The 19,037-nt window shown below is 38.5% G+C and overlaps 1 protein-coding gene across 1 annotated transcript in view; it reads left to right on the forward strand.

Moving 5' to 3' along the window:
• Positions 1 to 19,037, forward strand: part of PLEKHA8 (pleckstrin homology domain containing A8) — a 54,276-nt gene that overhangs the window by 20,056 nt on the left and 15,183 nt on the right. Inside the window, exons 2-11 of the mRNA XM_041727956.1 lie at positions 1,975 to 2,091; positions 3,107 to 3,262; positions 4,869 to 4,993; positions 8,635 to 8,793; positions 9,804 to 9,844; positions 11,406 to 11,563; positions 13,841 to 14,000; positions 14,389 to 14,474; positions 18,051 to 18,109; positions 18,487 to 18,617. Coding sequence (XP_041583890.1) covers positions 1,975 to 2,091; positions 3,107 to 3,262; positions 4,869 to 4,993; positions 8,635 to 8,793; positions 9,804 to 9,844; positions 11,406 to 11,563; positions 13,841 to 14,000; positions 14,389 to 14,474; positions 18,051 to 18,109; positions 18,487 to 18,617 — 1,192 coding nt within the window. The remainder of the gene's footprint in view (positions 1 to 1,974; positions 2,092 to 3,106; positions 3,263 to 4,868; positions 4,994 to 8,634; positions 8,794 to 9,803; positions 9,845 to 11,405; positions 11,564 to 13,840; positions 14,001 to 14,388; positions 14,475 to 18,050; positions 18,110 to 18,486; positions 18,618 to 19,037) is intronic.

Below are 19,037 nucleotides of genomic sequence, written 5' to 3' on the forward strand. Positions count from 1 at the left end.
AAAACTTAACTGCAGCTGTGCTTTGTGTGTGTGTTTGTGTGATGGGGGAGGTGTTTAACTTTTTTCAGATTACTATAAGATAAAGCTATTTAGGGCCACATTTTTTCAATTTGTAGATATTTTTTCACATTTCAACAACAAATCAGAAAGCATCTTAGAATCAGTACTGTGTCATTGCTTAACGGGCAGGTATTTTTTTTTCTTGTGTTACCTAAAATAATGATATATCTTAAAATTGATGGTGTGTGATGATTAATATTACGTGTCAGTTTGCCTGGGCCATGGGGTGCCTAGACATTTGGCCACACATCCTTCTAGGTGTATCTGTGAGGGTGTTTCTGGATTGACTTTTGAATTGGTAGACTGAGTAAAGTAGATTGCCCTTCCCTAATATGAATCTTATCCAATCAATCAAAGGCCTAAATAGAATAAAAAGACTAAGAAATAGGGAACTCCTCCTGCCTGCCTGAGCTGGAACATTGGTTTTTTCCTGCTTTCTGCCCCAGACTGAAGCACAGCCCTTCTTGGGTCTCCAGCTTCTTGGTTTGTGTGAATTAGGCATCAGACCTCTGTATCTAAGCAGCCCCTAGGGCTCTGCTCAAAGCTCCTCCTGGCCTTCTCTCTGTCTGCCTCAACCACAGAAGAGTTTCATAAGAAAAATGTGTCCTTAAAGGGCTCTAGCATTTCAGAGATAGAAAAATATATATCCAACTGAGGACATTGACAAAACTTTATGCAGAAATAGTTAGAGATGACATTTTAGAAAGAAGATTCAGCTTAGGCAAAAGCCCAGAAGCAAGAATACAGAAAATAAGTTTGGTTTGTCTAGAATATAGATTGGGTAAGAGCACTAGATAAGATGTATATTTCAACCAAATATGGTTTGTCCCTGAAATCCTCCAAAGTAAAAGTAGTTAGCCTTTCAGTGTTTTAAGATTATTTTATTTCCGTGGATCAATTTTAAGTAGTAAGTGAAAGTTCTCTTTATCTAGGGTTCATATGCCCCTGCACAGGCTTATTAGCACTCTGGAATGATCTTTGACATCAAAAGGGCTATAGCCAAGGCACAGAGGTCCACAAGCACCTAGCTCTAGGGTACCCAAACAGACCAGGTTCAGCCTCTCGCTGCTGACAAGAATCCAAAGACAGATGAGGGGTCGTGAAACAAAATAAGGTATTTCAGTGAGACCAGCACCCAAGAAGTTGGCAGACTAAAGTCTCAGAGACTGTCTCCAAAGTGCTCAAAATACTCCCAGATTTAGATAAAGAAAATGTGGGACAAAGGTCAGTGGGTACATGTGCTGGGCAGTAGGGCACGCTCATCACTGTCTTGGGGTCATTTGTGCAGGGTCTTGCAGAAGTCAGGGAGCATTAAGGCTTGAGGGAGTTGTTTCACTTCCTATCAGGAGATCCTCTGGCTGTGATGTCTTTTGCCTGAGTTAAGAGATAAGCTAGAAAGAATAACTTAATCACTTAGAAAGTACAGACAGAGGTCAAAATGGAGGTAAAGTCCTCTTTCAGAACAGTATAATCTTCTGCCTCATTTCTAAGTTGGGATAATTTTACTTAACCAGAGGAAAGAAGATCAGGTTTGTGATAATGTTCAGGAAACCATAATCTTTTACCTTAAAAAAATTAAAAACCAAAAATCACTAGTACTATATGAAAGGAAAAGGGAATAAAAATCATTAGTCTTCCTCTTAACTAGAGAATCATCACTACGTCCCTGATCCTTGCAGACTTCTTCTGTACATTATGTGACTAAAAATATATGGCCCTGTGGGTGTTTGATTTTAGTTTTAAAAATGATCATGCATACAGTATTTACTAACCTACTTCTTTCCCTTCTTTCCCTGGAATATAAGCTCCTTGGAGCTGGGACCCAGCCACCTTTGTCAGGTCCCATTCCTGTGTACTGGGAGACACCTCCCATGCGGGCAGTAATTGAGACCATATTCTTGCTTCTATTTGCAGGTTGGCAGCCTAGATGGTTCCTACTCTGTGGGGGTATATTATCCTATTATGATTCTCCTGAAGATGCCTGGAAAGGTTGCAAAGGGAGTATCCAAATGGCGGTCTGTGAAATTCAAGGTAAGAACCAAGAGATTTTCAGGTTTTCTTTTTCTTTCTGTCTCCCCCATAAAATTAAAAAAAAACCCACTGGCCTCTCTGTGCCTATCTCTGCTGTTCCTGTGATACAAAGATATACATAGTGTTATGTCCCAAAAGAAAGCCTTGCAAATAAGACCTAAAACTGCAACCAATTTTTACGAGGAGGTTGTTGAAGAGGCAGTCAAAATAAATGAGAACAGTGTGCTTCACCACAAATTTAGTGCCCATTTTTTAGTCCCTTGCTCACCTGAAGCCAGGGCAACTATGTGCAAAGCTTATTTAAGTCTTTTTACTGCAGCATCAAACACTTCTATGTTTAAATCAGGACACACACACGCATACACCTTCTTATCACCACTGTATACTTAAAACAAGCAAACACATAAAGACTTGCGAATAGTTTTTACTTCTTAGTTTGGGGACATCTTAAGACATGCTGAGAAGATATGGCTCCGAAACAAGATTAGTAGAGAAACAAGATTAGAAGGGTATTTTACAGCAGGGTAGGGGGTGAAGGAGAATGTAGTTTGCTTATTTCTTCTTCCAAAGATCTCAGAGGAAATTCTCACACTTTTGATATAACTTGTGAAGGACAGTAGAAAAGGAAAAATATTGTGTTCTTGATTGCTTTCCAGTAAACCCAAGAAGATACAGAGGCGTACCCTTGTTGGCATGCAAGCTTTTTTGGCCTCAGAGCAGTATACTTTACACACACAAGCCAAAAGAGAGATTCTGTCTCTATTCCAGTAAGGAGAATTGAGTGCTTCTTTTTTAGTCTTGGTGATACCTTGGAGCCAGCCAGGGTTTTTCTTCTTCATCAGCAGAGGCATTGAGGAAGAGATAAATAAACTAGGGAAGGTGGTAAGGGCTAGCATCCTCCCTTGGAAGAAGCCTTCAGTGACTGGCACCAGTTGAGCTCCAGAATTTGGGTGGAGTGGAGGCTACCCAGATTGCACTCTTCTGGGTTTCTGACCTCCCTCTGCCTTGCTCCTAGTTCATTCTGTAGATAACACACGCATGGACCTGATAATCCCTGGGGAGCAGTATTTCTACTTGAAGGCCAGAAGTGTGGCTGAGAGACAGCGGTGGCTGGTAGCCCTGGGGTCAGCCAAGGCTTGCCTGACAGACAGTAGGACCCAGAAGGAAAAAGGCAAGTATCAATTGTCCTCTGATCTCGGATCCTTGGGAATCACCCACTGACCTCTTTGGGTTCCCGTATTTGTTATCTTGCCTCTGACCACCTAAGCAGCTTTTTGTGTCATTCACATACCATATATCCCTGAAATTTCAAGGACAGTGTGTATTTATTAACTCCTCTCTTAGCATATCACAATAGAGAGAGCACGGGCTTTGAAGCCAGATACAACTGGATTCAAATTATGGCTTTGTAGATTACTGGCTTTTTGACCTTGGCATAGGTCATTTAATCTCTCTGATCCTCAGCTTCCTCATTTTTTTTTTTTTTGCTTCCTCATATTTTTAAAAAAGGTAACAACCTACATTAGAAGGATTGCCATGAGTATTAGTAATGATATGAACCTGTTTAGTACCCAGTCTGGCACAAAGTTGACCTTTGGTAAAGAAGCCTTGGATCAGGGTATTTTCTCCAGTAACACCCCACCTCCCCCTCCCTTTCCCTGGGACGGATACCTAATTGTCAGGTTGCTACTGCTTAATGCTCATTAATTCAACATCATTAGGTCTCCTGAGAACCCTGGCATAACTCTATGCGGACTGGGGGAAGAGTGCCAGGGCTTACTGTCTGAGACCTAATGCCACCTTCCCAGCCCTTTACCCTATATGTACACCTGAAGAGATTAGTGGGAGACAGGGGCCTCTTTCTTATGACAAGTGTGGCAGATGTGTTTACCTCTTCAAGTAGACACAGGAAAATGGCCTCTTCCTTGGTTGTTTTTGAATGCCAAATTGGGAGCATATTCTAGACACTGTCAGATCAAGTTATAATGTACAGCTTTTTTTTTTTTTTAATGTACAGCTTTTTCATGGGGAAAAAAAACAAGTGATAATGAGCCCTCAGCGCCAGAGTAGCTGGAGCACTGTGCTAATGAGGGAGCAGCAGGTGCACAGCAGGGTGCTATTAGACTTGATGGGTGGCATGCTGGACGAGTTCTGTGAGTTAATAAGCCATCTTATTAGTAATAATTGCACGTTACAGAACAGTTTCCCAGTTTTGAGTACTGTTAGCAGGTAGATTGCTATGACCCCATTTTATAGATAGGGAAAACTATGCAGCAAATGAAACCAAAACTCTGAACCTTTGACTCTGTTCCCAGTTTTTTTTTTTTTTTAAAGATTCTATCCACTTATTCATGAGAGTCTCAGACAGACGCAGAGACACAGGCAGAGGGAGAAGCAGGCTCCCCATAGGGAGCCTGATGTGGGACTCGAACCCTGGACTAGGGTCACACCCTGAGCTCAAGACAGATGCTCAACTGCTGAGCCACCCGGGTGTCCCTCTGCTCTCAGTTTTGACATGAGGAGTTGAAAAGTATGCTGTATCCTTCTTCCTACACTGGCTATCATTCAGTATGTTGGCCCAAGAAATAACATAGATTAAAAAGACTAGAAATCTCTTTTTGTTTTTCTTGCCCACATATCTTCATGTGTATCTTATCTATAACTCATACCATAAACATCTGACTTTAGATGTAGGTTATATATTGCACTCTATGGTATGCTAACCAGTGAATAGTTCCTTCATCCTGTAATTACGTTATCCTCATTTTGTTATTTAGAGTTTGCTGAAAACACTGAAAACTTGAAAACCAAAATGTCGGAACTAAGACTCTACTGTGACCTCCTTGTTCAGCAAGTAGACAAAACAAAAGAAGTAACCACAACTGGTGTGTCCAATTCTGAGGTAAAATATTTGTCTTAGCCACAGGAGAAGTAGCACCAGGTGTTGCTTACAGGTAATGCTTACTCTCACACAGTCCCTATTTTAGCATTTACTATTTTTTGGAGGAGAAAGTTTTTTTTTTTTTTTTAAGATTTTATTTATTCATTCATAGAGACACAGCTAGAGAGAGAATGGCAGAGACACAGGCAGAGGGAGAAGCAGGCACCATGCAGGGAGCCCGATGTGGGACTCCATCCCAGGTCTCCAGGATCACACCCTGGGCCACAGGCAGCGCTAAACCGCTGCACCACCGGGGCTGCCCTTTTTTTTTTTTTTTTTAAGATTTTATTTGGAGGAGAAAGTTAACAAAATTCAGAGTTCAGTGAAGAGAAAAAGTGTGTGCGTGTCAGCATATGGAAGCATATAGTTTTCCTTCATGGAATGAATTCAGGATTAATTAGTTGATAACATTTGGAACTTTTAACATTGGTGCTGTTGTACTAAAATTTGTTTCTTCCCAGTTTGCATCACTTTGTAAATACAGCCTTACCTGTCTAGCACAGCTACTTCTAGAGGTGTGGCTACTAACATGCCAGCATCATGTCTATCAATAATGTGTATCTGTCATCTTTGATGAGACTGTAGTAAGATTTTATTATTTATTTATTTATCTATTTATTTATTTATTTTAAAGATTTTATTTATTTATTCATGACAGACCCAGAGAGAGGCAGAGACACAGGCAGAGGGAGAAGCAGGCTCCATGCAGGGAGCCTGATGTGGGACTTGATGCTGAGACTCCAGGATCAAACCCTAATCTGAAGGCAGACGCGCAACCACTGAGCCACTCAGGCGTCCCTATTTATTTATTTATTTTTTTTAACTAAGCTCTACATCCAACATAGGGCTTGAACTCACCACCCCGAGATCAAGAGTTACAAGCTCTATGGACCAAGTCAGCCAAGCACCTCTATGACAGAATTTTATTGGTGACATAGTAATTGTGCTTTAGTATAGGCTAGTTCTTTCAAAGATGGAGACAAGCCTTTTTTTCTGCCCATTATCAGTAAGGATTGCAATTTTTAATGTTTATTAATAAAGTTGTCATTCATTCGTCCTAAAACATATAATAAAAGGTCTATGGTGTTATGTATTGAATGGCTCACACTACCCAGAGAGAGCCTCTGGTCTATTAGAATAGCTATAATCTGAATAACAATGGCTAGTAAATGAAGAATCTACAGATCCTAGTTAATGGTTTTGGTAGAAGAACATTATACTATTAGTGGTATATGTACTTTCAGTTTTTCTAATAAGGGTGATTTTTTTTTTTTTATTTTATTTATTTATTTATTTATTTATTTTTTTTTTTTTTAATAAGGGTGATTTAACTCGCTTTCATTCACTACCTTTTTGGCTGTCTTATTCATTCAGCAGTTGCCTGGGAGCAGGGAGGAGAGGGATACCAAAAAAACATTTCAGCCCTATTCTTGGGATTTTTAGGGTTCAGAGCAGTGATTCTCAGCCCAGAGCCTCTGGTTTTGCCCCTCAGATATTTGGCAGTGTTTGGAGACATATTTGTTTGTCACGGTTGGAGGAGTGCTACTGACATCTACTGTATGGAGGTTAGAATGGTACTTCTTGTCCTGCAGTGGGCCGGAGAGCTCTCCCACCTACTTCTCCCACTCCAAAAATTAGCCCCCCATGTTAGTCGTGCCAAGGTACAGAAGCCCTGGTCTAATGCAAAGGAAAAATGTGAACACAGCAATTTTTTTATTCAAGATGTTTAGAGTGCCTTGAGAACTTGCTAATGAAACTGTGGCTGTGATATTGTGATTTATAATAAGAAATATATATTTGGTCTCCATAAGAAATATGTTTGGCAGAGCTCCTGAAACCCTTGGAATTTCCTGTGATGAGAATGATAAAGTTGTCTCTTGTTAAAGTTGTCTCTTGTTATGTTAATAAGGTGACTTTAAGAAGGTGCCTAAGGATGGGAGGCTGGTTGACCCAGGCCCAACCATGTGATTAGAGCCACCCAGCATCCACCCACCCTCATCTCCTGGGAAGGGAAGGAGGCTGAAAATTGAGTTTAATCCCAGTGGCAGATGATTTTGTCAGTCATGTCTGTGCAGTGTAAGAACAGGGTTTGCAGAGCTCCTGAGAACAAATGGAGATTCAGGAAAAGTGGTGTGGTCAGAGAGCATGGAAGTCCTGAGCAGTTCCCAGATGCCTTGCCCTATACATCTGTTTCTGGGTTGTATCCTTGGAATAAACTGGCAGTCTAGTAACTACTAAAATGTTGCTCTGAGATCTTTGAGCAGCTCTAGCAAATTAATCAAAAGGAGGGGGTTAGAACCTCCAGTCTGTAGCAGATCAGTCAGAAGCATAAGTGACAACCTGGACTTGCCATTGGTGTCTGAAGTGAGGGATGGGGAGCTGCCCAGTGAGATCTGACACCAATTTCAGGTAGATAGGGTCAGAATTTAGTTGAATTTAGATTACCCAGCTGGTGTCAGAGAATTGCTTGGTGGTGTGGGGAAAACCCACACATAATTGTTGTCAGAATCATAGTAGTCCACAACCAGTAACATCACCTGCTAGCTTGTTAGAAATACAAAATTGAAGAAAATATAGAGGCCACTCTTAAGAGAAAAATTCAACTGAGTACATTTTAAAAATCTTACTGGCTTTATTCAGCAATTCGTTTATCAGTTAACCTCTCATCTGGCAGATAGAAAGGAGCTCTGAAAAGCCTTAAAAGGCTAAAGATTTTTATAGACCAAAGTGAGCAGGAACAAGGAAATTCTGCTGGGCATTTATTGATTGATTAAAACAGGGTTGCTTTCTTCATGTGGAGTTAAGAGAAGTCATGGAGCTGGATCAGGTAACTTGTGCCAATTTGACCTAGGCCTGCCTTTTCTGGGACAACAAGGCATAGAAATTGAAGTTTTTGGTTTTGGTGTGAGGATTAGCATGAGCGACTCCACCTTGGGCACAGTCTGCTTCTTTTATACAATTAAGATGTGTTTATTGTACTCTCTAGTCAGGGTATGGCCTCAGTTTCCTAAACAACTTATTAATATCAGTATTCAGAGGAAAAACATCCTGAACAAGTAAAATAACTAGGGGTTAAAGTGATCAGATATTCAAAAGGATTCCAGTTGCTAAGAACTCTCAAACTCATCTGTACCAAAAGTCAAAAACCCTATCCTGAAAGCAAATAATGAATGATTTATGGTTTCTAACGCTTCTATTCTAGAACCTCATTTTTACTCAGGCAATAGGAGACATTTTTCCATTGATTCCACTGGTCTTCAGTTCATGTGATTTCCTATTTCATGGCCTGCCACCCCTCATGGACTGGAAACTCCCTGAGGGCTCTGTGCCCAGCACCTGGCACAGTGCTAGCATATAATACTGTTCAACTGAAAGAAGTTGTTGTCTCCAGCTGGAACAGTGTGGGGAGAGTGTGAAAGGTCAGATTGAGGCTTGTATAGGGTTAATAGATAAAGTGGACTCTCTTTCTTTTGTAAATGATGTACATATTTGTCCAGCAAAATAGGTGGGTACATGATTACTACATTGTGGATAAAAACCTCTAAGGGCATTTGAGCCTTTTCTTTGGCAAGGTAAAGAAGTCATCTACTCTTGTTTTGTAGGAAGGAATTGATGTGGGAACTCTGCTGAAATCAACCTGCAATACTTTTCTGAAGACTTTGGAAGAATGCATGCAGATCGCAAACGCAGCCTTCACCTCTGAACTACTCTATCGTACTCCCCCCGGCTCACCACAGCTGGCCATGCTCAAGTCCAGCAAGGTAAAAGCCAGTTCACGTTGGGGGCAGCAGGACATAATGAAAAGCTACAGAGTTAAGAAGTGATGTAGTGAACCATATTATCCATCGCCCTTTCATGACTAGAAAGACATTTTTTAGTGGCCTTCCCTTTATGTCCACTTACATATTTCTGCCCTCGGTCCTCTGTATCCATTTATTTTTAGCAGTTTTACCACCTAAACCTGTCTCTGATATAGCTAGCCTCTTTTCAGCTTCCTTGTCCAGCGAGTCTTGCCAAGATTTGTGGTTGCCTTCTAACTGGTTACTTTCAGCCTAACCCTTCCAGACAGCAAATGGTATTTTATTCATGAAGTATAAAACTGGACCACTTTACCTAAACCCCTCAGTGCCTCCCTCATTGCCAAAGGTTAAAGTCAGAACTTCTTAATCCATCCTACACCCACAGTTTCTTTCTCTGTCCTTAGCTGGCTGAACATACTAACTGCATATAGCTCCCCTGACATCTCTGCACCATTTCCCAGTGCCAAGAATGCTGTTCTCACTTATCTTCTCCTGATTAGCACTTCCCCATCCTTCAATATTTAATCTGTCCTTCCCTGAATCCCTAAGTTGGGCTATAGGAGCTCCTCCTCTATGCATACCTCTATTATAGCATTACTCTTTATTAAAATTACCTTAAGTGTAGGAACCTTCATACATACTGTTTATACTTTTAGTGTTTGAAACAATGCTGCATTATAATCTTTACTGAGCATAACCAATGAGAAAGCCAACCACCAAGGGTTTGGTTGTGATAATTAGATTCTTCAAAAAACCAATCTTCCTTTTCCTTAGAAATGCGGGTACACTTACTTGAAAAAACACAAAGGACTGGTTGAGATCATTGACTCCCTTCTTTTGGGAGGGTCTAAAATTGTTCCTGTTGGGGCAGTTATGTTACAGTAATATTTACCACTTTTATATGTGATGAAATTCTAAATATGCTCTGTGAAGTCTAACATGAAGCTTTCATTTTTTTGCTTCTTTTAAAGATGAAACATCCTATTATACCGATTCATAATTCATTGGAAAGGTACAGTAACTCTTGGTTTTTCTTCTTTCTAAAGATAAATAATTTTTTATTATCAATTTTTAAAAAAATAGGAATATTTTTATCTTGATTTGAGATGATACCAGAAAGAAACAGTAACTGATTTTCCTCTTTGGGGTGAGCTTGAAGCAATTAGCACATTTCATTTAGCACAGACTACCCAGGAAGATGTTTGCATTTTCTCTCAAGTATGGATGGATCTGCCCACCACATTTAGTGACTTTTCATCTGTCTAGTGTGCTAAGGGTAGGAACCTCCTCTCTTGTGGAGAGGCATTGACTTAAATGTTCTTTTATCCAGAAAAGACAGTACTATTTTGTTTTATTTAAAAATAAAAATCTTAAAAAAAATAAAAATAAAAATAAATAAATAAAAATAAAAATCTTAAGTAGCCTTCGAGGTTGAAAACAAACAAATTTAATACCAAAATCTAAACTGTTTTCTTCCTCTAATTGCTCCTTCAATTTTAGAAAAAAGTACACATGTATATAATTGGGGTCTTTATTCAGTTATTATTTTACATAAGCATTCCTGTATTTTGTTGTACTCCATATATTTGTACTTTCAAATTATTACTTAACATTTCATCTCTTTGTATACTGTTGTTTGCTTTAGCACAAAGATTGTTCCAATTTGGTTAACATTTTTATCTTGTTCTAAATATTTCTACTAGAAAAAATTGTAGACTTTTTTCTCATGACATTTCCTTACTAAACACATTTTTAAGTATAGCCGTGGGACTTGAACTTACAACTCTGAAATCAAGAGTCCTATGTTCCACCAATTGAGGTGGAACCAGATGCCCCAAAACACCTACATTTTTAATTGCTAAGTTGAAATATGACACTTCTTTAGAAAATAAATGCTTTTCCTGGAGTCACCATATAGCTTGGACCCTTTTGTGTTTATTAGAAGAAAATATTTTTGTTCTAATTTAGTTGGATTTAATCACTTATAATAAGATGTTATGATTGAACTTGTCACAGAATTAGCTGTTCTGCTTGCATGTTAAGTAGCCTTTTCTGTTATCCCGAAGGGCAGCAGATTCTCAGGATGTATCCTATATCCTCCTAGGTTTTTTCTGTCAGTCCTATTTTGTGGGGAATATTCTCCCCTCACCACAGCATGTAGCTTCTAGACAGTTAACTGCTAGGCAAACATGTAAGAGTGGCCAATGATTTTGAGAACTGGAGAGAGAAAAAACTTCCCAGGGAGAAGCTGAGGAAAGTGAGAAAAGTGTTAAATATTTACATTTACATTTAGAAAGCTGATTGAAAACCAGAGACCTGCTGGTGGGGAGCAGGAAGCTTGAGTCACGTGAGTTCTTTGAGAAACCAGGAATGGCTCTTTGATTTCAGACAAGCCTGTCTCATCATCAGATACTTGTCTAGGAGGTAGAAGGCTGAGAGGTTTGGCTGATTCAGCAGTACTGGTTTTTTATCACTGAACCCTTCCCCCCTTTCTCAGAATAAGAGCTACCCAGACAATTTATTTAAGACCAAATAATTGGATGTTTTGGCTTTTCCTTACAAAATATTTTCAGGCAAATGGAGTTAAACAGTTGTGAAAATGGATCTTTGCATATGGAAATAAATGATGGTGAAGAAATCCTAATGAAAAATAAGAGCTCCTTATATTTGAAACCTGCAGAGATAGATTGCAGCATATCAAGTGAAGAAAATACAGATGATAATATAACAGGTAAAAACAACTAAAGTCTGAAGCAAACCATTGATCTTGGAAGTTTGATTGTTTATGCATGATGTGACACTTTGTTGTGCCGAAGATTGCGAATCCGAGAAGCCACCAAGGAGCCGACACCGATGCAAACACACGAGGGTTCATTTACAAGCTCGAGCTTGGGTCCAAGTATACCCGACACAGCGGAGCAGGGATTTGGACCCCGAAGTGGGTTACAGCTGGTTTTTTTATAGGCTGGTCTAGGGGATTTTCAGAAGGGGTGGAGGAATTTCTCAAGTTCTGTTTACATTTTGATATGGGGTTTTCAAGGGCATTGAGCTCTGTTCTTAATCTAATCGGGGCTTCCTGCCCTAGGCTTGGGCTCTGCTCTTACTCTAATATGGGGCTTTCTAGGACGTTAAGCTGTAAGCTGTTTTCTTCCTGTAACTGAAGTAAGGTAAATGTCAGCCCTTATTCTAAGGGGCCTGGGATGGCTGTACTTGTGCTAACGCTAAACTTGAGGTGGAATGACCTTGATTTTTCTCGGCCTCCACAACTTAATAGGGATTGGCCTCAAGACAGAATACTAGTAGGTCCTGAGGCAGACATTAGCCTGGTAACATAGGTCACTTGACTATATTGTGTCATCTCATCCAACCCAATGTTGAAAAGGTGGAATGGAATGAAGAGGATTTTTCCCACTTGTTGTTCTTATCTGTGTTATTTGTGGGATGCAGTGAGCAGCAGCCGTCTGTGCTGCTTTATAGACACTGCTCTTCTACTCTAAGTCAAGATCCTTTGAACTTAAACTCTGATGTCAGACTTAACAGAGTGTAAAGTTATGGCAGTTGAGGTTGCACTCCTCGTGGTTTTTGGTGTGGCCCAAAGATGTCAGAATTCACCAACCACCATCAGGTTTTTCACCCAGCCTTCTCTATGTCCATCAAGCCAGAGTTCCACATTTCAGGTAATAGCTTGTTGTTGAAAATGCTGCCCTTTCAAATTTGCTAATTCCATTGGCTTTAACCACTAAAACCAGCTTCAGATCAGTCCAAGACAATCCTATGAAAGCTTTTGTGTTATAAGTGTTTAATAAATATTTTGAAAATAAAATTTTAAATAAGTTTCTTGCTCATCTCCCCTGAAGTAAGAGACCCTGTTTTTTCCAGATGAGTTGGGGAAAAAGAAGATGCATTTTCAAAGCTCTAAATCCACTGAATCACTAAAGTCTTATCGCTTGAGTAAATAATAAAGATAGGAGAATCTCTATGGAAACAGTACTGTTATTTGGTCCAATAATTTTACTTATTTCTAGGAGTTTGTCTCCAGGGAATAGTCAAGTTTAAGGACAAATATCTGTGGACAGGGATATTCTTTATGACATTACAGTTGATTCTCATTATTCATGGTAATTGTGTTCTATAAAGTCACTGCAGACATTGAATAAGCAAACCATTGCTTCTAGAGGAAATACAAAGTTAGGTTCCTACAAGCCTCTGTTCACATTTTGGTTGATTGATCAGTATATAGCTTTGTTTTATGAGTGTTTCTGTTTAAAGACCCCTTATTTAATATGTATTGTTAATTCGTTAACAGTGAACTCATGGCCAACAGCCAACAGTACTATAACTCATGCCTGAATGAAATTTACTGAACACATGTATTTTCTCCATAAGGCACATCATAGCCTTCTTAGACTTAGGAACAATAGACAGCACTACACTTGGAGGCACCTATAAACAGCAAAATAAATAACAAAATGCACAAAGCATGATGCTACATAAACACACTTGTGTATAGTATAAGAACTGAAGCAAGAAGGCAGATTGTCACCTTGTTTGACCTCCACTGGAATATATATGTGTGACTTAAATTTTTCACCACTCTACACATGTCTAGAAGTGACTGCAAAAGTACCACAAGCATTGGTTTTAGGAATACAAATAAACTTTCCTGAGAAGGCAAATACTCTAATAATGAGAATCGACTGTATTTATAACACTAAAATTTGAGAGAAACAGTGTCCTCTATGTGAGCTTGATGCAACATCAATGGTCATTAAAATCATATTTTAAAGAGTATTGAATGATAATGGAAATACTCATGATAAACAAATAAAAACAAGTGGAATACAAACCTACATATATTTAAACCAAATTGTGTTTGTATGTATATATATAATATTTCACTGATTTTTATTTCTGTATAGTTTTCTGTGTTTTAGAAATACTCAGCAATGAATATATATTAATTTTTATGATAAATAATAGGTTAGTAATAAGTATGTTGTGTTTGCAGTCCAAGGTGAGATCATGAAAGAAGAAGGAGAGGACAGCCTGGGAAATCATGACAGCAGCTTAGCACAGCCTGCATCAGACTCCTCAAGTAGCTCTCCAGAATCCCACTGGGAAGAAGGCCAAGAAATCATCCCAACTTTCTTTAGTACCATGAATACCAGGTATCCTCTGCTTTTCTAAAATCAGTGACAGTTGGATACCAGCTTCCCTTCTGGAAAATCAGTCGTGGTGTGGTGTTCCTTTCAGGTGATGGCATATTCTAACAACAGAGGATATGGTATACCAACTCTCTGCTTTACTACTTACTTTGTTTGAAGCATTGGGAAATTAGATTGTGAGACTATACCCTGAACAAATTTTATCTTGCTTTGGTAGATTATCTTTGGAAAATGATTTTATTGGACCGTATTATAATAGAGGAACAATCACTGAAATCAGGCCAAATTACTTGCTCTGCAGAAGGGCAGCTGTTTTCATGACTACCTCTGAACTGCATAGAGTGTTAATGCATTTTCATTCTTTCTCCTTCTGTATCACCAAATTGTTTAGCTTTAGTGACATTGAACTTCTGGAAGACAGTGGCATTCCCACAGAAGCATTCTTGGCATCATGTTATGCTGTGGTTCCAGTATTAGGTAAGATTAAATTTGTCTTAAATTCATTAGTCTCTAGAATCTGTCTCACTGCTGTTATTTTGCAGTAGAAATATCCTAAATTATATGTACAGTGAAATTACCCTTCTTAGCTACCTCTCCATATCACCAGCTACACACAGTTAAAAACTGTATGACCTTGAGCATTATTACATATTTCCTTTTTATTCCTACCTATAAATATTGATCACAGAGTAGTGTAAGGAAAAAAGGGAATTTTGTTTTTGAGAAATCATACTTAAAAAGCAAGAGTAAAAGTAGTTGAAGAAGAGACCTTCAAATCTATTGATGTAATGAAAAAAACTGATTAAAAAAAGGAAAAAAATTTTATCAGTTAAAACATTTTTTCAAAGATTTGAAAATTACACATATAAATTAAAGTTCAAATTACAAATTTTTTATAGAGAGTGTGTAGAACCAGGCAACACTAATGTGTTGAAATATGTTTTTTGGCCCATTTAGCTATGCATCTTTTTTTTTTTTTTTTTTAATGATCTTTATTTATTCATGAGAGACACAGAGAGAGAGGCAGAGACACAGGCAGAGGGAGAAGCAGGCTCCATGCAGGGAGCCCGACTTGGGACTCAGTCCCGGGTCTCCAGGATCACACCCGGGGCTGGAGGCGGCACTAAACCGCTGAGCCACTGGGGCTGCCCACTATGAATCTTTTTTAACTTAATTCATTTAAAAAATTTTTACATATCTCTTTTTTTTTAATATTTTTTTAATTTTTATTTATTTATGATAGAGAGAGAGAGAGAGGGAGAGGCAGAGACACAGGCAGATGGAGAAGCAGGCTCCATGCACCGGGAGCCCGACGTGGGACTCGATCCCGGGTCTCCAAGGATCACGCCCCCGGCCAAAGGCAGGCGCCAAACCACTGCGCCACCCAGGGATCCCAACATATCTCTTTTTGATATTGAGATACAGCTTACGTAGAATTTAAGTATTATGATTCAGTGAGCTTTAAGAAACACACCTACCCCTATGTAATCCATATCCCTGTCAAGATGTAAAATGTTTTCATCACCCTAGAATGTGCCCTGTGCCAGTCAGCTACAACTATCATCCAGCCCAAGGCAACTATTTTACTGATTTCTGTCACCATAGGTTAGTTTTGCCTTTTCTAAAATCTTATGTAAGAGAATCATATTATTGGGATGCCTGGGTGACTCAGTGTTTGAGTGTCTGCCTTCAGCTCAGGGTGTAGTCCCGGGGTCTTGGGATCAAGTCCCACATTGGGCTCTCCACATGGAGTCTGCTTCTCCCTCTGCCTGTGTCTCTGCTTCTCTCTCTGTGTCTCTCATGAATAAATAAATTAAATATTTAAAAAAATATATTATCTACTCTTTCATCTGTTTTTTCCTCTCAGTATAATGTTTTCATCCTTAATTGTTAAATGTATCAGTAGTTCATTCCTTTTTATTGCTGAATATTCTAGTATTCTATTAAGTGAATATACCACAATTCTTTATTCATTCTTCAATTGATGGATGGGCATTTGGGTAGTTTCTTACTTGGGACTATTATAAATGAAATAGCTCCGAATATTTTTATGTCTGTGGGCAAATTTTTTTCATATCTTGAGTAAATATCTAGGAGTAGAATTGCCAATTTATTGGGTTTATCTATTTAACTTTATAAAAGTGACTGCACGATCATACACGTTCAGCAGCAATGTAGGAGTATTCTGGTTGCTTCACATCTTAACTAATACTTGGTGGTATTGAGGTTTTTGATCTGGCTATTTCTGTGAGTGTTTAGTGATATCATTGTGGCTTTAAGTCGTGTTGAGGAGGAAGTAATTTACTGTTCTCAAGGTCCTTCTGGCTGGACCAAGAATCAAATTGACATGAGACAAAATAATAGGAGAAAATCAAATTTAATTCTGTACATATGGAGCATCCACACAGACAGGAAATTCCAAAGATAGGCAACATGAGGCTTATACGACGTTCTGACCTAAGGAAAGGGGTAGAGGCCTGGGAAGTAGGATATATAGTGGGGGAAATCATTAGTAGGAAGATGAGAGGAAATGGTTGGAAAACCGAGGTTGCCCTGTTAATGCACATAAGTTTCTTATGTAAAGAAGAATCTGTTAATTGCTTTCTTCCTGGGACAGGCTTTCCTTTCCAATGTAAATTTAAGCAGTCCAGGGGAAGGTAAAGAACCCCCCACCCAGTCTGCTGCGTTTGATTGCTTTTAACTCCAAATAATCTTCATGTTCAAGTGGCCCACCTTGGGCTGCCCTTGGCCTCTACACTTCCCCTGTGTCTAATGATGGTGGCATTTTTTAATATAATTATTGGCCATTGCTATCTCCTTCATTGTGAAGTCTTTTCAAATCTTTAATCCATTTTAAATAGTTGATTAATGTTCTTTGTTCTGAGTTGTAAGCATTCCATTGTAAAACTTTATTTTCCCTTCTCTATTATTTTGGTGGCTTTGTTGAATATCTGGACCTTTTAGGTGTGGGTCTGTTTTTAGACTCTGTCTTCTGTCCTAGTGGTCTGGTTTTTTTCTTTTTTTATGCCAATACTTATATTGTCTTAATTACTGTGCCTTTATATTAAAGCTTAAAATCAGATAATGTAAGTCTTTGAATTTTGTTGTACTTTTTCAAGATTTTGACATTCTAGGTCCTTTGCATGTTCTTATAAATTTTAGCTTTTCAATTTCTATTTAAAAACCTATTGGGATTTTGATTAAGATTATATTGAATTGGTAAACTAATTAGGAAAAAGGTTACATCCTAAACAATTTCGAGTCTTCTAATCTGAGAGCATGCTGTGTCCCTCCATTTACTTAGGTTTTTGTTTTCACAATGTTTTGTATAGTTTTTAGTGTAGAGGTCTTACACATTTTTTATTAGGGATAAATTTTGGAATTTTATGATTTTTGATGCTATTGTAAAAAATATTTCATTCTCCAGTTGTTTGTTGATAGTGTACAGATACAACTGACGTTTGTGTTTGAGTAGTTTTTTATAATCATGAGCAAGTTAATTTTATAAAATACATTTTCAACACTTATTGAAATTGGTTTTTTTTCCTGTACACATTAAATAGTAAAAACAAGAGAAAACTTTTTTTTTTTTAAAAGATTTTTTACTTATTTATTCATGAGAGACACAGGCAGGGGGAGAAGCAGGCTCCATGCAGGGAGCCTGATGTGGGACTATCCCGGGACTCCAGGATCACACCCTGGGTCCAAGGCAGGCGCTAAACCACAGAGCTACCCAGGGATCCCTAGAAAACTATTTTTAAACTAATTTCAATAATATATAACCTGGTATATCCAAAATAATATTTTAACATGTAATCAGTAGAAAGGAATCATTAATGGGATTCTTTTTTTGATACTGAGTCTTTGAAATCTGGTCTGTATTTTGTGATGACAATATCTTTAGAAGCCTTTGGAACTTATGTTTGGAAAATGATTTAAAAGCAAAAAAAAAAAAATGGGGGGGAAGAAAAACATAGTAAATTTTTTGTTATTGTAAAAATATTTTCCACTTAAAAATTGCTTTTTCAAAGATGTTTCAATTTTTTCTTCTAGACAAACTTGGCCCTACGGTGTTTGCTCCTGTTAAAATGGATCTTGTTGGAAATATTAAGGTGAATATACTAGCATGTCTCTATGGAAACATATTTGGAAGGAGTAGTGCATGAAACCTCATTCAGAAACACATGATTATTAAGTTTTATACTCAAGATGAAAAGTATAGACCGCTGTGGGAAAGGTTCTGAGACATAAAAAAAATACTTTAAAAACAGTATTTTAAAGCTTTGAGACTATTTAATTCTAGCTTAAGCCTCATAAGGATTCTCAAACAAAAATATATTACTTTGAAAACATAAAGAAGATAAAGAGGCTTAATTATTTTGATTTCTTAGAGTCCTGTTTGACAACCTTTTCAGTCTCAGTACTATACTGATTTGCTTGATAGCTTTAGCATTTTTAATTTAGATTGTTTTCCCTGCTTTTCCTGCAGAAAGTAAATCAGAAGTATATAACCAACAAGGAAGAGTTCACTACCCTCCAGAAGATAGTGCTGCACGAAGTGGAGGCTGATGTAGCCCAGGTTAGGAACTCAGCTACAGAAGCCCTCTTGTGGCTGAAGAGGTGAGGCAGCTCGGATGGGGCAGCAGTTGAAATCCAGCTCAGTTGAAATGCTACCAGCAAAAAAGTATTATGCAAAGATTACTTCTTTTTTTTTTTTTAATAATTTTTTTTAAATTTTTATTTATTTATGATAGTCACACAGAGAGCGAGAGAGAGGCAGAGACACAGGCAGAGGGAGAAGCAGGCTCCATGCACCGGGAGCCTGATGTGGGATTCGATCCTGGGTCTCCAGGATCGCGCCCTGGGCCAAAGGCAGGCGCCAAACCGCTGCGCCACCCAGGGATCCCGCAAAGATTACTTCTGAGTGGAGGATCTAACCCAATAGCCTTTTCTTAGAAGGCCTGATGAATAGAACACCGACTCTTTTTTTTCTTCCCTTCTGATGCACATTGTTATTAACAGTGTATCTAAGATAGGAAT

The sequence above is a fragment of the Vulpes lagopus genome, chromosome 13 (assembly GCF_018345385.1).
Source record: "Vulpes lagopus strain Blue_001 chromosome 13, ASM1834538v1, whole genome shotgun sequence".
NCBI classification, from domain to species: Eukaryota; Metazoa; Chordata; class Mammalia; order Carnivora; family Canidae; genus Vulpes; species Vulpes lagopus.